The following is a 19,862-nucleotide window of genomic DNA, read 5'->3' on the forward strand; positions in this document are numbered from 1 at the left end:
CGAGTAGAATATAGGAGTTTACCCTGCCTGTCTGCACACCTGACCTCAACTCCACCGGATACTTATGGATTAGCTTGAGCTGCTGTTAGTGCCAGACTAATCAACCAACACTGGCTTACTGGTGATAAATGGTGGTTGAAGAACGGGATGGTGCCCCACAACAGCAGCATGTGACCAAGCTGGCAACCAGCAGAAGGAAATGCCAGGCTGTTGAGGCTGTGTTTGGTTACATGTTTCTGAGGACCCTGTTTGTTAAATTAATATAATGTTAAATTGACATTATGTTTTGTGTCTTCAGACTTCCAACATTCAGTCCAATAAAAGACACCAAAATAAACTATTTGGGATGGGCAAAAAAGACTTAGGACGTTTTTCATGCGCAAAAGCCACATACTTAACTCTGCTGCTCATCCCACAAATGCACAAATTTCCTTACAAATGTGATAGTAAGTACAAGTAAAGTTGATTTATAAAGTGCTTTTCACAGATAAAAATCACAATGTGCTGTACATAAAATTGTGTAATAATTTAAAAGGAAAATAAACAGGCTTTGGGTGATATTGAATAGGCATTCAAGTAGAATCATGCAATGGTAATTCCTTCAACTTAGACAATTTATTGAAAGAAAAGCTAAAATCGGCGGTGGGTGTACCTGTACATAAAATGTCAAAGTCTCAATAACTTGACGTGTTAGATGTCATCTTGGTCTGATGATGTCAAAATGCATGCATTATGATGAAGAGGACTTTTAAATGCAAGTTGTCATTGAACCAGAACATTTAGTTGTTGATTCATGGTTCAGATACTTCTTTTGCATTTCTTTTTCAGAAAATCATCTTGTTAGAGAGTATTATGTTGTGTAATGCGTACTGAAACACTGAACAGTTGTACATGAAGTTTAGAGAAGGTCAAATAAAGTTCACCTGTTAAGGTTATAGTACATTTTAGGTATATTCTGACATCATACAAAAAGCCGAATATCCCTAACTTTGTTTTGTGTATATAGGTGTGTATGTATGTGTTTAGGTGTCAGTAGTTGTATCCAAATTTAAAATGATATTCCACAAACTTTATCATTACAGTAAAGTTTCATATTTTCCCTTTAAAACACAAACAAACAAAAACACCACAACTTTCCATTTTAGTAGGACCACTGTGTGGATATAGAGTAAGTTTTTATAGAAAGATTCCTTCTTAAGTAGCCAATACCCTGCCCTAACACATGCTTTTCATTTGCTTCCTAGTTAAAAAATAAAATTTTCAGATTTATGCTGTGACTAAAAAAAAAAAAAGATATCCAAACTTTAACGCTTCATTAATCTCAGGGGAAAATCATAAACCTGACTTTAGCTAATTTAAAAAAGTTTGTTCTGAGAAGCTTTGAAGATTGAAATATTAATTAGTGAATTGAATTAGAACAAAATGACCATTTCACTCTGAAAGGCCAAAAAACTGCCTACTTTAAGCCACGCCCTTCACTTCGGAATCGCTTTTAATCACCTAACCAATCAGCAAGGCCGCCTTCGTTTCCTTGTTCATCCACTTCTTCAGGTGCTGCGTTGCTCATCTCTTCTCCCCTCTTCTTCAGAAGAATACAAACCAGTCCTGTGCTGCAAATGTAACTTTCCTATCCGACCAGTGTTGGTTTAACTGCAGCAGACTTTACAGACTCTGGAATATATATCCAGGCGGTAAGCTTCTATCAACTGTTCTGACGGAGGCAGCCTCCCGCGGGTCCACACTGTTCACAGTGTCCTGCACAAACTGACCTGCAGTAACTAGAAAAGCTAGTTTCTCAATCAAGTCCAAGAAAACATAAGAGTATTGGAGGCGATATGGACCTGGACAGGTAAGAGGGAGGCGTAAATATTACGGCGTACAGGTTAACTTTTTATTAGTTCTATCAAAATTCCAGTGAAGAGTTTCTTCTCTTGCAGCCATGTGATGCATACACATGCAGCATTGTCTTTCATAGTGATTTTACTGTTTCAATTTTTTTTTTAGTTTATATTCACACAATTTCGATCTGTAGGAGAAAATGCTGTTGATTATATCATTTAAATGACTATGATTTTTTTCTTATTTTTAGTGGAGAAATAATAAAAGGAAATTTACTGAAAATAACGTTTGTGCTTCAGTGTTTATACAATTGCCTTAATGTTAAATATTAATCACATGCCTTTCAGAATCTAGGATCTTGTAGTTTGTGTTTAAGGCAGATGTAATATTGTGCAAATCCTATTCCTCCTAAGTAAACCGACATACCCACATCTCACGTGAAGTTTGGTGAGAAACAGCCTGAGGCAAACCTGTCGGCTTGGCAGGGTGTCTCCTGTTAATGACAGACTGGCTTTTTCCTGTAACAAGATGGTTTTCTGTCCCTGCTATGTTAACAGTAAACACTTGGTGGTGGTGGTACCAAACGAAGTTTCAGTGGCCTCCCGCAGAGTATTCAGCAGCGAGGATGAGGCATGGAAGAGCTATCTGGAAAACCCACTGACTGCTGCCACTAAGGCCATGATGAGCATCAATGGAGACGAGGATAGTGCTGCAGCGTTGGGACTGCTGTACGACTACTACAAGGTGGGAATTTTAACTTTGCAGCCAGAAACATGAACAATTTTTGCTCTTTCAAGGTCTTATTTTCTGTTTCCTGCAACCTAATTAGGTTCCTAAAGAGAGGAGATGCACCTTCAGTGGTGTTAAAAGCACAGACCCCACCACTCTCATATCTAGTAGCTACATGGCAGACCTCCACTGTCAGGCTGTGGGATCCATGCCTGTTAATCTCTCCCTAAACAACAGCACCACTTCTGAACTTAAAAGCTCCAAACATGGAGCTGCAAGTCTCTCAGGAGATACCAGAGGAGGAGATTGCAAAGGTGGAGGCAGTGCACCTCTTGCCCTGGTCAAAGCTGAAAACCAGATGTCTATGCTGGTTTCTTGTTCTGCTGCCTCCTACCAAGAAGAACACAGAGAGCAACCAAGGATGCGGAACGAGCAGAGCTGCCATGATCTGCCCCTCACCCCTTACCCGAAGGATGACCAGAGTAGCACCCCGGACAGCACGTATGACGGAGAGGTTAGACTTGTTATCAAAGTGTGTGTGTGTGTGTGTGTGTGGGGGGGGGGGGGGGGGGGGGGGGGTCATAACTGCACTTCAAGTCTCTCGTACGGCTGCACTACAGGTAACTACTTCAACATATGTGTACTGTCTTCCTCTGTGGTCCTTTTAAAGGTGTTACTTATCTCAAATGCTGGTACAGCAGTTTTAATGCTTAGAGGATTCTCACTTCACACACAGAGTTGTTTGTCCATTCAGAGACACCGTAGTAAAAAATGTTGGCACAAGATATGGCAGCTGCCATGTTTGTGGACCCACGACAAGTAAATATGAATGGCTCGTTTTAACAGTTATGTTAGTAAAGCTAAATATTTCTGTTTTTGACCTTTTGTTTTTTCTTACAAACTGCACCTCTAATTTAACTTGTGAAGATTCAGATTATCTGCTGGCGCGGTAAGATAAACATAAGAAAAATACAACTAAATATCTTGGCTTCAGACAAGTGAGAAATATCTTTAAACGAGTGGTGAAACTGTAATTTCAAGTCCTTTTTTATTAAGTTAAAAACCTATAAAAAGTAGCTTCTTTCCTGCTTTGTGAGAAAAGATCTTAAAACACAAACAAGATGATTCTTCTTAATTCAAAAAGTCCTGTTAATGATTTTTTTTTGTCTTAAAGTGAAATGAAATCAAGCATACACTAAAATTGTAACAACATTTATTTGAATTGCTTAAAGCATTGCATACATGAATGTACAAAAACCAAAACCCACAGAATATAAATGTGTGAACTGGTACTGGGAGTTCTTGAAACAAGTTTTCACAGCCAAAATTAGGTGTGAAAGCTACAATATGATTTCAAACAGTGTCTCAGTGGTATTATTGAACCTAATATGCATGTAAAATAACACATTTTTGTAACTAAGTAAGAAATAAATAGATATACTCTCATAACATATTCTTACAAACTCTGGTTTCAAAAAGATTTTTATAAGATGTTCAGATTGCCACTTTCTCCAGTTAACTTTTTTTTCCTGCTTTACATGTAGCAGGCTCCTAGATTTACTACTTCTAAACTTACATGTTGTTATCTTCTGCAGATGTATCGGAGAAATTCTTCCCCAGAGGTTGACGGATTTCCGCGTAGCCTACCAGAGTAAGATGGAGTTCAGGCACGATGACTTTTACTAACACTGCAAATAAAAAAAAAAATATTCACATGGATAATGTTTACTGAACCAAAAAGATTAAATAATACAATCAACAATCTTCAGTTGGTTTTTTTTAGCCAACAAATAACATGAGAAACCCAACATCAGTCTCTTTCTCAAGATGTTCATACTTATTTAAACTTTCTGTGATTTTTAAACCTCGAATCAAATAAATAAGTAATAGGAGGAGACAAATATTTATTATATTGAGAGGAAATGCAGCCATGCATTTACATAGTGTGTGATTATGACCATGAGGCTCATCCTCTATCACAGCATGGATTAGTGTCAAAGTTTGGATGCTCAAGTTATTAGTTCTAATCTAAGAAATATTTAAAAAGGAACAATAAATACAGAGGAGTAGAGGAAAAAAGAACATTTTGCTTATTTTATGTATGAAAATACCCTCTTCACTTCAACATAACAGTTCAGGCTGGAAAGTAATAATAAAAAAATTCTAATTTTTTAGTTTTCTTAAAATATTGACCAATTTTTTTATCAATTTCATAACATATTTTTTTATGTTGCCTGGTGATTTTCCAGCGACACTTTTCAGTACAGTCTGGACGCCAGCATGTCGCTGCGACCTCGGCAAGGAGAGGGACCCATGGCCTACCTGAACCGGGGCCAGTTCTATGCACTGACGCTGTCTGAGTGCGGCTTCAGATCATCGCTTTGCCAGCCCAGAGGCAAAGTGCAGGTGAGTGGAGCGGCGTCATCACACGGGGCTGGCGGGAGTAGTGAACAATGTGCCGTGGGAAGTTCTGAGCTGCAGCACGACAGCATCGTACAGGTGAGGGAGGGGAGAGGGCTCACGGAGAAGCTCACACGTGAGTCATCGGAAATATTTGATCCTAACAAGATGCCGTACTTGCCTCTGCTGCAGAGCGTTGTTATGGTCGTCTTTGGGGAAGACAAGTGCAGAGATGAGCAGCTGAAGAACTGGAAGTACTGGCATTCCCGCCAGCACACGGCCAAACAGAGGGTCCTGGAAATTGGTAAAAAAAAAAAAAATTAAATCTTTTCTTTTAATACAAATATTTTCACCCCAGCTCAACAAAACCATAAAGGTAAACAGTATTAAACAGGGTCAAGGAGGTTCCCGTCACTTCTCAGATGAAGCTTGACAGGCAGGTCCTCAGTTCCCACAGGGTCCACATTTGCATAGACGTTAACAGTAGAGAAGGTGGGGGCCTGGACTGTGGCCATATCTTGCACGATCAGCGAGAGACAGGCCTCAACCTGCGGCTTCAAACTCAAAGGAATGAACCAGTGATGTCATCCGCAGGTGAATTTTCTGTGGCAAGTCCATGCCATCCTCCGTACTGGCACGGACTTGCTGTAGATGAGGTTAGCAAATGGGAAAAATGATGTGAGCAGTGGAGTTGGCTTTTTTAAGACATTTTTTTTACTTAGCTCAGTTGTGTGAAAATACCTGCATGACAGTCTATGATCTACTCAGATACTTCCTGTAAGGTAATCCAATTACAGATAAAAAGGATAATCCGATCAGGAATTCTGTTCATGAGGTGAACGGTGCTGGAATGAACGAGTTATGTGCAGCGTTGTGTTAGAACAACATGATGTGCCACTACAGCAGTCTCTTTATATTTCACCTCTGTAGCGTTCAAAGCCGAAAGATGTACAGTTTTCCATATTTCATACACTGCGTGCATAGCTAGAAAAAAATCCTAAAAAGCTACAGAAGAACAAGTATTCTTCTACATTTGTATCTTATTAACTTCTTCTTGATGAGGCCTATTTTTTTCCTCCTGTTTGAAATAACAAATCCAAAATAAATGAGTTATATTTTCACAACTACAAGACCTCTATGAATAAGCTGAGACATGTGAGATTAACGTGTTACTGTGTCAGAGTAAATTCACCTGGAACACAGTAGAAAGTCTTTCTCCTGAAACTTTTAGTGAAAACCAGAGGAGAGCAGCCCAGGTCAATGAAGATAAAGATGAATCTTATATAAATAAATAATCTTCAGCTTATATAAACACCAAAGAAAAAAAAAGCATGTGAAGAAAATAAAAAAATTTTTGTATAGGTATAATATATAGAATTATACCTATAATATATAGAACACGATAATGTAGCTAGATTCAAATTGAACCAGCTTATGACAGATTGTTATTGTTACTGTCCCGGACTCTGCTATCGATGTCCACCGCTCTGGGGAAGAAGTGAAAGGTTTTGGGAGTTCTGAGTCTGCCTGAGGGAAGTGTGGTAAGGAGGGAATTCCCGGGGTGTGTGGTGTCTCCAGGATGTTTGTGGCTCTTATGGATGTCGACCATATCCAGTGGGAGGGCCATCTCGCGACCGGTTGCAGGTCTTTTTCTTTCTGCAGCAGTGTGGAAGCCTACGACATTTTAGCTTCCTCAAGTAAAAGAGTCTTTTTCGGGCCTTTTAATGATGCAGGTGGTGTTTGGGCTCCAGGTTAGCTCCTCAGCAGCGTGTACTCTCAGGAACTTGAAGCTTGACTCTTTCCACTTCCTCCCTGTTGATGACTGGTGTGTTTGTTTTATGCTGAAGTCAGTTATCGTTTCTTTAATCTTTTTGATATTCAGAAGGAGGTTGTTGTTTTTGCACCAGGTAGTCAGAGACTGGACCTCCTTTTCTATAAGCGGGTTCATTGTTTGTTACACAACCCACAATAGTTGTGTCATCTGCAAATATGATGACAGTGTTGAAGTTATGGGAGGCAGTGCAGTCATTCAAAGAGAGAATAAAGGTCCGGACTAAGAACACAGCCTTGGGGGACTCCAGTACTGAGAGTGACGGTGGAGGAAGTCTGGTGACCAATTCTTGCATGCTGAGGTCAGAAAGTCCTTAATCCAATGACAGAGAGGATGTCCTAGTCCCAGGGACTTCAGTTTCTTGACCAGTTGTATTGGATGAATGGAATTGAAATCAGAGCTTTAATCCACAAACGGCATCCTGATGTTGCTGGGGGGCTTTCCAGATGTGACCGGGCCATATGCAGTGCAGATGGTTATGCTTTAAGCTGGATTTATACTTGTGCAACGTCTTCCAGAACTAACATGCACCCCTGCTTGCAGCACGGTTACACGGAAGTACTCCATTGTGATTGGTCGGTTTGTAATGAGATGTTTCCTGATTTCTGGAGCTTCTCACTGAATTTGTGTGGACAGGAACTGCAACACAATGCTGTCACTACGCTTATGTGCAAGAGCACATTTTACCTGTGCTGGCTATGCTGGCCCTACTGTGTATAGCTCCAGCTTTACTAGGAATTAGAAAAGTAATGTCTGATCAGGAACTGTGCAGAAGTTGAAGCTAAAAAAGTGAACCTGAACAGTTTTACAGATAGTATATGATAGGAAGAGTGAATAATTCTCTATAAAACCTCTAGCACGACCTTCACAAAAATTAATTAACAATTAATTTCAAACAAAGTTAATCATAGGACAGGAATCATCAACTCTGGACCCGTTGAGCCAGTGTCCTGCAGGTTCCCAACATGTCCATGCTGCAGCACACCTGACTGGTAGTAATGGGTAGTTAAGAGGCTGGTGCAGACCTTGGCAGCAAGCTGTTGGAGAATTATTTCATTTGGACCAGGTGTGCTGCAGCCGGGACACATTAACAGGAGTTTTCTAAGTTGGAATCAAACTTTTGACCACAAAACGGCAAAAGTAAGTTATGATTTCTGATTCCGGCTGCTGTCTCACAGAGTTTGTGTCCCACAGTGATGAGAAAGGCATCTCTCCGATCAGCAGAGTCTCTGCTTTCATATGACTCCTTGTTGAAGTTGAGAATTTAACAGAAGTTCTGAAGTGGACGGGGCTGTTCTTATGTTTTTGTTGTCTGGCATAACATCACTTTTATTTGGGTTTTTTTTAAAATGGGATTTTAAATGAGTTTTATTTGGTTTTAAACTGTTGCCTTCCATTATCCCACTTTACGTGCAGCTGACTACAAGGAGAGCTTCAACACAATTGGGAATGTGGAGGAAATCGCCTACAACGCCGTGTCATTCACCTGGGATGTCAGTGAGGAAGCTAAGGTAGGAATGATCGCTTCATTCAGCCTCTGCGTGAACATCAGTCCAGAGTTTTGTGTTGTCTGTGACAGAAGGGGAGTGTCCTGCTTTGTGACGGGCTAGACACACGGTGACAGAGATTTCACTGTTATAACAGCAGACAGTTAGATAACGACAAACAGAAAACAAAATGTAAACACCCCACACCAACAAAGAGCAACCCCACCCTCAGAGTGTTGTGGAAATCCAGCTTCTGTGTTTTTGAGAACAGCACTAACAACTTTGTTGAAAGGCGGGTAATTGCAGCTTTGCAGGTTTTAGGGTAAATATTTACAGTTTGGCCCACACTGATGATTTGAATACAGATTTTTTTTTCATTTTCACCATCAGCATTCAAAGAATATCCACATTTGAAAAAGGATTTTTCTTCTTTGGCATTTGAACAAGAAAACATAATAATGAGACTAATTGTTCAGCGTTTTGTTCAACTTCAGTTGTTTTTTAAATGTTCCATACAAATAAATTTGATTTGACATACAGATAAAACCGTGTAGATTCTATTTCCCAAAAATGCAACTAAATGTAAAAAAATTAAACAAGAAAATGTATAACATTAAAAAAATATTTTATTCATAATAGTAAATATAAATAAAAGAATAATGGAAAAAGGAAGTATGCCCTTGACCTGGAATGGTTTTGGTCACTCTTCTATGTTCAGTCCCTTCAATTCCAAGAAATTTGAGGTTGTTTTTCTTTTCCTAGATATTAAATTTTCTCTCAACACATCACTGGGAATTAGATTTTTTTGACCATTTCATCATTATTGACCCATGTGCAGAAGATCATTACTTTCATGCAGAATAAAGTTAAATCAGCGACTACGAGCTGCCCAGTCTGGTTTTTATGATCCTTAGTATAGAAGGCAGCTTGGTTACTCACATATGAAGTCTTCCACATGAAAGTTGTCTTTAGTCTGTGCTGAACAAACAAGTCTGCTTTCACTGTGCTCAACCAGCTCTGATTTATCCACTGAACACACATTATTCTAAAAAGGCCAGAGTTCAATCTTCAGGACAAACTGTGGTTTTGCTCCAACATGCAGGCCAAACACTACAACCTCTTACTGCGCTTCATTTCCAGTAGCTGCCAGTCACCTGCAGAACCTGGAATTAATCTGAGACTTTGCACATGTGCTGATTTAAAATCTTCATCACTTCCAGATGATTTCCAGATGTTATTTAAAATCACGTCATAAAACTTAAAGTTGGATGCTTTTTAGGGTTTCGAGAGCTTTTTTATGTTTCTAAAATAAATAAATCACCTGTTAATGGCAAAAGAGAGAACCAAACCCAACATAAAGGTTTGATAAACGGGGTTGCTTGTTGGGAATTCTGTTAAAATCATTGGCACCTATGGAATCATATATCTAATTTAGGGGATTTAAAGCCGTGAAAATGTACGGACTAATTCACTTTTTCCATGTGAGTGATCTGTTTTTATATATTTAAATTATATAGATGGATTATGAATTATATGTATTTCTAAAGCCCCTTAAATAGTACATTCTTTATTAACAAGCTCTTTTTCCAAGAGGATGAAGTTGTGTTGTAGTTTATGGTCCTGCAGATATAGTGAGAGCTTACCGAGGGCCAAGTATCGATATTTCCCAGCTGATTTACACCAGAGCGTCTCTGCTTAGAAACATCCAGATTTTTCCTCTTGTTTGCAGGACTTTCTTTATTTTATCAGCAGCTCTGCTTTTCTGGTTGATATGCTATGTTACTGCTATCACAGCATCAGCATAGCTGTGATAGCGATGTTGTTTTTCCAAAATGAAAATCTGATAAATAATGGTGGGATTATGGATCACTCTGGGATTTATCATATAGAGTCTCTGAATAAACACTACAGTTAGTGTCTGGATTGTGAACCTTCTGGATGGGATATAAATGCCTGGAAAACTTCTGTAGATCACCTAAAGGGTAAGCTATCATCACAATTTATCCCAATAGAGTTACACACTACCGTTTCTGAGAAACTGATGACGATATAAGCGAAGGTGCTTTACGGTTAATCACCAAGTACCTTTAAAAACTTCTGGCATTACCATCAGCAGCATCGTACCGAGACCTCAGGAGCATTCTGCCGAACCCATCAAAGGAGTAATGCTGTATAGATAATATTTATTTAAATGACTGTGGCGTGCTAGAACTCATCACGAGAACAGGTTGTTTTTGTTGATAAAAATGTGAGTTTATTTATTTTAATGCCAAAGATAAACCTGATCATTATCACTCTTTCAGGTGCACCCTGACTCATAAGGCTCCACGGAGGACCAGAGTTTACTGGAAATAAACTGGAAAAGGTTTAAAAAACCAGTCTGGCTCTTGTGAGGGAATCCGATGACTCACGTTCTCCTAAACATAATTAGTGTTATCCGAGCAGATCTTTTTTATTTTGTTGTTTTATGTCTTCTTTGGCATGGCTTGTCTGTTGCCAGGCAACAACCAGCATCCTCATTTTAACAGTAACTTCCTGCAGCATGAGTTAATATTTTTATTGTATTCATTTGTTTTTTGTCATTGCTGGGGATGGCACTAAGCAGCCACTTTGCAATACCCTAATGAACTTTTAATTTTTTTTATGTCGACATTTGAATATTCTCACATGCTGACAGCACAAACACATTCAGCCTCCCACTCACACACATCCACAGATGCTTCCAGCAACGCATGTGGCGCTTGTGGGGGGGAAATTTAAATGGCTCGGGTCTGTGGAGGTGTGAATTCGTGGAGGTGTGTGGGAGGCTCATTTGTGCTTCAGGCTTTCGCAGCCATCAGCCCTCACCACTGCAGGTTGGGGCACGATGCTGTTGATGCTGTGCAGTGGGAAAATCGCTGTTGAGCCACAGTGAAGAATCTCTACCGTTATCCGTCTGTGCCGACCTGTTGTTCAAGTCGTCTGTCCTGTTTAACTGGAAATTTCAACATGATTTTTGTTAGTTTATGTGGTTTGGCATTAATAATGAGAATTTATTTCCCTAGATAATTAAGTAATGTTTAAACTAATGGATTCAGGAGTTTAGTGAATCCTAAAAGTTTGAAGCAGAGGCATATGGTAGTAAAAGCTGTGACAGAGAAGGCTCTGAAACAGCCATAAACCTCTAAAATTTTAGGCTGATTTGTAATCGCTGTTCTCATGAATGAGTTCTGCTTCTTGCTGCCAACTCATGACCTGTGGCCCTCAGTCATCACTGCACCCTGAGTCATGAGCAGATTCATAACAGAACAAAGATCTGAACGGAGCTAATGTGCTGTCACTGATCGGATAAATGCAGGAGTAGCTTCATTATCGACACGTCACCACGCTGCTTCCCTAATACTAACAAACACTCAATTGATGGAATTTTTGAGGTGAGGCTGTGTTGGGGAGGAATCTCATATCATTCCTCTTGACTAATTTGGTTTCACAACTTGTCTTGACAGGATTAAAAGGACTCTTCTCACTTTTCATTTTGTTCCTGAAAACATCCAGACTACACACTGCTTTACATGCTAACATGATTTTAACAGTCACATCAAAAAGTCTGAACACTTTACATTCAGTTGTTCAGCTTTTATCCAAAGCATCGTTCAAGCTTCAGTGTCAGAATTATGAGATAAATCTATAAAAGGGGCTGAATTCAAGTAGAACAGCTATAGAAGCGCAAAGCAACACTGAGTTAGGTGTAATGTGAGAGGTGTTTGAGAGGAGGTGTACATGAAGTCTGATTTTCAAACATCACTAATGACTACAGGACTACTGGGTGGTCCAGACGGAGGTCTGGATGGTTGGTGGATGACCACCATGTCCCAACAAAGCTGCTGCGTCAGCAAGGTGGTGGTGGAAGGGTGTTTTGGGCTGAAATTAAGGGGAGTGAGATGGAAGGACCCGTTAGGATGTGTTCCGCTAAATCAGTTAAATGTCTAACTGATGGTTTGTGGTATAAAAGGAAGAAGTGTCCTTCTGCAGGAAAGACAACTCTCCACATGCTGCAGAAATACCAGCAGAATCTTTGGGTTTGAAGGGGGAAAAAAAACTACTGATGGGGTCCCCATCACCCCCTGACCTCAGTCCTCAATCTTACTGAGAAACTGTGGAGCTTCTTTAAAAGGAAGCTCTGTGAGGGTGGGGTGGTGGTGGGGTGGCAGTAGATGTCCAAACAGCAACTTTGAGAGGTAATTTTGGTTTCCTTAATGAGATCCAGGCAGAAACTATCCATGGACTTCTGAGTTCAGTGGATGAGAGAGTTGTTAAGGTGATATCAGAGGAAAAACTCCATGTTAACATGGAACTGGTTTTGGAAAATTTCTATCTTTTTATATTTTCATTTTAGAAAAGGGATATCCTTCATAATGCAAGCAATACAACAGGTGAACATTTTTGGACCTTCACAACTTATGTATTGTTTAAAACTATTATGCAGAATAATTTGGAACAGGTGTGGTGGCTAGCGCCGCAGCCTCACAGCAAGAAGGTCGCTGGTTTGAGCCTCGGCTGGGCGGAGGTTCAAATTGGGGAGGGGGTGGCCTTTCTGTGTGGAGTTTGCATTTTCTCCCAATGTATGCGTGGGTTCTCTCTGGGTTCTCTGGCTTCTTCCCACTGTCCAAAGACAACCATGTCAGGCTTATTGGTCACTCTAAACTCTCCCTAGGAGTGAGTGTGAGTGGTTGTTTGTGTCTGTGTGGTGGCCCTGCGATGGACTGGTGACCTGTACAGGGTATACCTGCCTCTCACCTGCTAAATGTTGGGTTAGGCTCCAGCTTCCCTGCGACCCTTAATGGATGAAGCAGTACACATAATGAATGAATGAACAGTAAAATCCAGATTACTATGTAACCCTGAATCATTTTTGATGATACATTTTATTCATTTTGATTATTTAGGAGAAATGAACTAAAACAGTACAAGGTGAGAGAGGCTGCCATGGTCTACTCTATACTAAGAGTTAAATGGCTTCCTGAGTTAGATATGCAACCCTTCCCCCCTATATTGTAAAATGCAAACATGAATTTTCAGAAAATACTTACTTACTCTATAAGGTAGAATAATTATAGAAATATGGCATTGTCTAAGTATGCCTGAACCAGCTCAGATGTCACCTGAAGGAGCATTTCAGGCATTTGATCAGGATGTTCAGACGCCTTCCAGGGGAGGTGTTTCACGCATGTCCTACAGAAAGACGACCTCAGGTCAGACATGGCACACACTGGAGAGATTATATCTCTGGGCTGGCTTGGGAATGTCTCTGGAAGAGTTGAAGGATGTTGGAAGGGATCTCTGCTCAGACTGCTATCCCCATGAGTAGTTCTCAGATTAAGTTGCAAATCGATGGATGATATAGATCCTCAATCCATATACGTTCATTTACTACCTGGCAACTGCAGAAGAGCCCTACTTTAGTGCAAGAAGACCTCACAGAGTCACTGTTGGATGTCTGCTTCTTTTCTTTTCATGTGTGCCTCATTTCAGTTTGCACTTTGGTTTAATTTTTGCTTTCCAGGTCTTCATCTCTGTGAACTGTCTGAGCACAGATTTCTCCTCGCAGAAGGGGGTGAAGGGCATGCCTCTGATAATCCAGATCGACACCTACAGCTACAATAGCTGCAGCAGCCGGCCCATCCACAGGGCCTTCTCTCAGATCAAGGTCTTCTGTGACAAGGTGACGAGGGCCGAGGGTAGAAACGGTTTTCTGGCCAACAAGATTTATTCAGTTTGAAGTAAAAAAAAAAAAAAGTTATGAAAAACCTTTTTTGTGCAGGGTGCAGAGAGGAAACTACGTGATGAGGAAAAGAAACAACTCAGGAAGAAGACAAAAGGTGAAAATGTTTTGTTTTTATTCTCCTAAGGAAGAAAGATAGTTTAATAATAGATTTAATTTAAGATGCATGAAAAGAGTATTACAAGCCCTTTCCTGAAATGGAAAACTGGAGCAGAGAGAACAGGAGATGATTTAAAAAGCCAGAAGAATGTTAGCAGCCTCATCAAATCTGTACTGAGAGTGGTTGTCTGGCAACAGCTGCTGAGTTTACGCTCTGTCTTGATTAGGGAAACATGGCAGCTCAGGGCTGACTTCTCCTGTTCTGAGGGCCGAAAGCACGCTTTTCAAAAGCATGTGTGACCTGGACTCCCAGCCTGTCCTCTTCATCCCTGATGTCCATTTTGGAAACCTGCAGAGAGCGGGGCAGGTGAGGGGGAGCACAAGTTATAAAACAGAGGACATATCTGCATCTAGACTTGTGTTACTGTTTTTCACTCTGGTCACAGGTGTTCAATTTCAGCACTGAAGAGGTTGTCAGAGACAGGTGAGCATCACAATTTCAAAAGCAAAGATTCTGTGTTATTATTCCTCTTATATGGTGTGTATTTATGTAAATGTGTTCATCAGAGGTCTTCTGATGAAGAGGATGTCAAGTCAGGATGAAGTCTGTGCACCTCAGCTCAAGAAAACCAAAGTGGAGCCGGAAAGAAAAGGTAATTTACCTGATCTCTTAGTTCTTTTTATTTATATCTCATTACTTGACTGAATGAATGTTTGTGTCTTTGCTTTCCATTAGTTCTATTGTATGTGAGGAAGGAGTGTGATGAAGTATTTGATGCCCTAATGCTGCGTGCCCCGACTCTCAAAGCACTGAGGGAGGCTGTGAGTATCATTAAAGCCTCCAGCTGAGACAGTTGGATATAAACACAGGGTCATTATTGTTCTGATTATCAACATTACTTTGACTGATTCAGTCCCTTTAATTGTGCTCAGAAATCTTTAACATGACTTAATTTTACTTTGTGTTCACAGATCTCTGAGAAATACTCTGTGCCTGTTGACAAGATGTCCAAAGTCTACCAAAAAAGCAAAAAAGGGTAAGTAACATTTTAGAAACTAGAATAAAGATCTGCAGTAATACTAGCAACTCCTAGAAGCCACTGGTGTTCTAGGGGATTTCTAACAGTATTTGGTTAGCATATTAGCATGCTACATTTGGCTTATTTGTACAAAAAGATAGGATGATTGGAAGGTTTTCAGCTTTTTTCTGGATTTAATGGAAATTAAGCCTGATGCTGATAAGGGGGGGAAAGTCTTAAACTATTATTAAAGCTATTAAAGTAAATCCTGAGCAAAATATAAATGTCTGTAGCATATTTCATGGCTGGCCATCTTGGCTGAAAGATGTTTTCTGAGAAACACTGGCTAAGGGTTATCAAAAAAGTTAAAGAAAGGGTTGAGAACATAAAAACATGAATAAGAACCTGCAGTCATGCTAGCGATCTGAGAAGTCTTCTGTGAAATGTTTACATGGTGTCCTAACAGACTGTTAACAGTCATTAGTTTGAAATATATCAATGTACATTCTGAGCAAGACATAGGCTAAATGTCTGTAGCATCTGTCATAGCCGGTGTCCGAGAAATACTTTAGACCTGTTGACAAGTGCCAAAAAAAAAAAAAAAAAAAAGAGCTAGAGACTTCTTAGAAACAAGAATAAAGACCGGCAGTAATGCTAAAGCCACTGGTGTAGTGGTTGCTAGCAATCATTGGTTAGCGTGTTAGCATGCTATATTTAGCTCATTTTTATTAGCTGTGAAAAGATTACCACGATGGTAAAGTTTTCAGTTGCGGTTCTTAGTGGAAATTAAGGGCACATTCATACCAGTCTTATTGATCCTTAAATATCAGAACATTCATTCTGAATGAGCAGATGTGTAGACTTTTGACTGGTACTGTAAATGTCTGGTGCATATCTCACTTTAATCCCATATCTCACTTTATTGGGATTACTTTATTCTTATTCTCAATAAATCTATTGATCAAATTGATTTCATAAAATAAATCTATGGATCAGATAGATTTATTGGGATTAAAGTAAGGTAAATATATGATAGGTGGGGAACGTTATTGTCAAAAGGTAAGATAAAACCAGGTGTTTGTCAGGAGTAGATGTGGTAGATTTTTTTTTTTACTTTATAACACAGTAGATATTCTATTACAGTCCTTTGTTTTAAAACATGTTCCTAAAGTAGTAAAGCCTAATTTGTTGTACATTAATGCGTCCATAAGAAGATGTATTTTATATCGTTAAATGAAGACAAAGTAGATATTACTTTGAAAGGCTTTTTTGAAACATCATACTATGAAAACTAACATACACCTACTACTTATCAGGTTTTTTTGAAATGCATTGCACCAGCGACTGTCTAATAACTACCTGGAAAAACAACAAAACAAAAAAAAAACACAGTTGTTCATTTTACTATGAAAAGTAATTCCTGGTGATGTTAAGAGCGTTACGGCTTGTTCAGCCCCAAATTGCAAAAGATCTAGGCGTCTATTCTTACTTTAGCCCTATTTAAAATTAACTTAAGCGCCCATGTTTAGCTCTGTTATTTTACACCCTGTGGTGTAATTGAGCTATGTGTTCAATAAAGCATTAAAAAAAGCTTGCTAGGACCATTACGACTGTGCCATTGATGTACAAAGTGAGAACCAATGCGGCGACTACATATACTGTATGTCTATGGTTTGCTACTCGTCCCGTAAAGTATGGAATTGTCTTTACAATGAAATGTTTTGTCACGTATTGAACCAATATGGGACACAATTTGTTCCGTATTTTCATAAATGTCCAAAACACATGTCTGTGACACGCACATCAACATTAAATCTAACAATAATGAACAAAATAAAACACAGAAAATACTCAGGCCAGCACAACTGTCGTTGCGGGATCAGCGCAGGAGTAAATAAACAAGTTCCCCAGAGTTGACAGAGACTCTAAAGCAAGAACAGTTGTGCACATTAAGTTCTCATTTTATTTAGTTTATAGCCTAAATAAAAGTTCATTGTTGCAGACTCCACACAAACAGATCTCCTTTAGATGATAGTGTTAATGCCCTGTGGTAGATAATACAGTATTTCATTAACTAGGTTAACTGTACAAAAACTAGGTTGTGTGCATATGACACTTTGTTATATACTTTCCTCATTGTATGGCAAATAGAGATGCATGTAATCATGGCTTTATGTAGCCTAGTTAACAGTACAGACACACAGTAATGTGTTCATTGGTAATAAAGCATTTCTAGCTTTAAGTATAACCAAAAACTTTACTTCACTCCTTTACTAAAGCACTGACACAAATAAATCATACCACTGCTGCGGGGGAGTCATGGTGGTCATGGTCCGAGAAACTGTGGTAGTATTTTAATTTCTTAAAGGTGGCAACCCTACTCTGCAGCAAAGTGGTGGACCTAACAAACACTGCTATTCCTAGGAACATAAGACCAAAAAACTCAATTGAAGTCCCTGGAGCTTTTCTTATAATTTATTTATTTTTTAGGGTCCTGGTAAACATGGACGACAACATCATCCAGCACTACTCCAACGAGGACACCTTCATCCTGGCTATGGAGAGCTCATCCAACTCCTTGCATGTGACTCTGTCAGAAATCTGACGGTTGTCGTCCTCAACACGGCTGCAGTCATCAGGTTGTCCAGAGGAGACCGCTGCTGGCTGAAGCCCTGTGTGTAAAAACAACCGCAGCAAATGTCTGAACCTAACATGGCAGTCACAGTAGGCTTTGCTGCCCTCTGAAACACTGGCTAAACTCACCCAGCAGGAAAAATCTGCCTCACTCGCTGCACCTCATGTTTATTAGACAACCTCATGTAGGTGGAATTTTTGCACTAGGGACACAGGGTTAAAGAAAAAGGGGGGATAAAAAAAAAAGCTTTAAAAATCAGATTTTTATTTTTTGTTACATTGGAAAAATTTTTTGATGCCTCCTTGACAAGATTGTACTTTTAACTTTTTTAAATTGAGCTGTAATTAAGAGACGGTTTTATCTGTGCCAGCGCAGAGCCACCAGGCAGCTTGCTGTTATACTGTAGAGAATCAGTATATTTTGGATAAGCATCCAGGAGCGCAGCTGTTAGCTTCCTCTGCGCTTTCTGCCATCTTACCTGTGGTATCTACTGGTAGTAAAAGCTGAAAATGACCTGATCACATGTTAAAAGCTTCACACAAAGTCCGCAAACATTTTTGTTGGCATAAAAAACAACCATTGCAGGGGCTTTTATATGTTTGTTGTTTATCATTGTTATTTTAGATTCATTGTTTTTTGAATCGTCATTGAAATTAAGTTACATTTTTTGTTCTGCTTTGTTTTTTTATTTTCTCTTTGAAATGAAACCAGATACCATCATGGAACAAGACTCCAGTCTCCAGGATGCTGTTAGGCTGTTTTGCTTCCTCTGAGTGCGTGTTTATTGCTTTTCTACCCACCAAAGAGACCGTAGTCATTAGTATTTATGACATTTGTTTACACAGCACTTCTTCTGAGGCTGTAAGAAGCCATCATAATGCTGCCTGTGTTTACACCAGATCCACCAAAACCTTCATATGTTTCATGCAGCATGTACAGTCTTTTAAATGAGCCAATAAATATAGTTTTATATGGAGTCATTAATCTTTTTTTTTTTTTTTTTATATATAAGATTTAGAGCTTTAATTTTCTAATCTAGCAGCTCTCATGAGCAGTTTGATGTAATAATGGTTAATAAATCATATGAGTGTCTTACTGTTTAATACAAGTACTTCAGAAGTACACATTTAGGTTTGGAATTAATGCATCCATATATTTATTTTTTTTGTTACGATCTTGCATCTATAGTGTTAGTAGCTCATCACGAGGCTTGAATAAAAACCTAAAATCTAAAAATATTCTTCCAATAAATGATTATCAAGCTTCATAATGATGAGTCTGTGTTGGTATATGCAGTATGTATTTCTAGAAGTAATGTTTGTTTTTTTAATAAACAGTGGAAATATGAAACAAAATGCCTCAGAACAACAGGGAAATCCTCTAGACTTCTTGATATTACCTGCATTATATTACCTGCATTAACTGGTTACAAAGTGCATGGACTCCATGCAGACAGAGGTCAAAAAGCAAAGACAAACAGTCCCACTCTCGTTTCCCTACAGAGTAATGTAGGTCTTCTCTCACGTCTCTAAATTAGTTTTAATATTCTGAAATGAGTTAAATTTCAGTGAGGAGAGCTATTACAGTTTTCGATATGTGATTGAAACTTTTACGCCTTATTCAAACAAATCTTTCCCACATGTATGACATGAAGAAGGTGACACAGACCCAGATTTATTCCAACTAACTTGCTGGAGAGTTCAGCATATAAATGGTGTCCAGCAAGTGCAGCAGTAGTTTGTCAGTCACTGGTTCATAAATCAGCTTTTCATCAGATTTTATGTCCCTGCCATCACCATCAATTCATCACCTGATAACCTAATAAACTGCTCAAATTACTGGTTGGCAACGTTCTACAAAAAGATGTTTTTGGCAGGGTTCAGATCTAGAGACTAAGCTGGCCATCACAGGGTTCTGATGTGATCCTGCATCCAGAGCTTGGTTCCCCTGGCTTTGTGGCCTGGAGGATGGTCCTCCTCTAATCCTCTGAGTTTGGAAGCAGGATCTTAGCATAAGGAAGGAAATGTTTCTCTAGGATAATCTTGTATGTGGTTTTATTAAT

At 39.3% G+C, this 19,862-nt stretch overlaps 1 protein-coding gene across 3 annotated transcripts; it reads left to right on the top strand.

Moving 5' to 3' along the window:
- Positions 1–1,482: 1,482 nt before the first annotated feature.
- Positions 1,483–18,776, top strand: LOC121641511 (grainyhead-like protein 2 homolog). Of its 3 annotated transcripts, none has more exons than XM_041987674.1 (15): positions 1,483–1,849; positions 2,397–2,583; positions 2,669–3,082; positions 4,164–4,219; positions 4,818–4,974; positions 5,161–5,272; positions 8,216–8,310; positions 13,829–13,987; positions 14,087–14,144; positions 14,374–14,513; positions 14,593–14,630; positions 14,714–14,799; positions 14,883–14,968; positions 15,119–15,183; positions 17,656–18,776. In XM_041987674.1, exons 1-15 carry the CDS (start codon positions 1,836–1,838, stop codon positions 17,768–17,770), a joined length of 1,782 nt encoding a protein of 593 aa, XP_041843608.1. In that variant the 5' UTR covers positions 1,483–1,835; the 3' UTR covers positions 17,771–18,776. The 3 variants fall into 3 exon arrangements, with proteins under 3 accessions (XP_041843608.1, XP_041843607.1, XP_041843610.1); XM_041987673.1 differs by having other exon boundaries at positions 1,484–1,849; positions 4,818–5,067; XM_041987676.1 differs by having other exon boundaries at positions 1,484–1,691; positions 4,818–5,067.
- The last annotated feature ends 1,086 nt before the right edge of the window (positions 18,777–19,862 follow it).

This window comes from Melanotaenia boesemani, chromosome 6 (genome assembly GCF_017639745.1).
Source record: "Melanotaenia boesemani isolate fMelBoe1 chromosome 6, fMelBoe1.pri, whole genome shotgun sequence".
NCBI classification, from domain to species: domain Eukaryota; kingdom Metazoa; phylum Chordata; class Actinopteri; order Atheriniformes; family Melanotaeniidae; genus Melanotaenia; species Melanotaenia boesemani.

Bases quoted from the DNA above. Each gene is read 5' to 3' on its own strand.
- LOC121641511 (XM_041987673.1), top strand. The intron at 5,068-5,160 runs GTGAGGGAGGGG...CCTCTGCTGCAG, and splicing joins AGCACGACAGCATCGTACAG to AGCGTTGTTATGGTCGTCTT. The intron at 14,631-14,713 runs GTGAGCATCACA...TGTGTTCATCAG, and splicing joins GAAGAGGTTGTCAGAGACAG to AGGTCTTCTGATGAAGAGGA.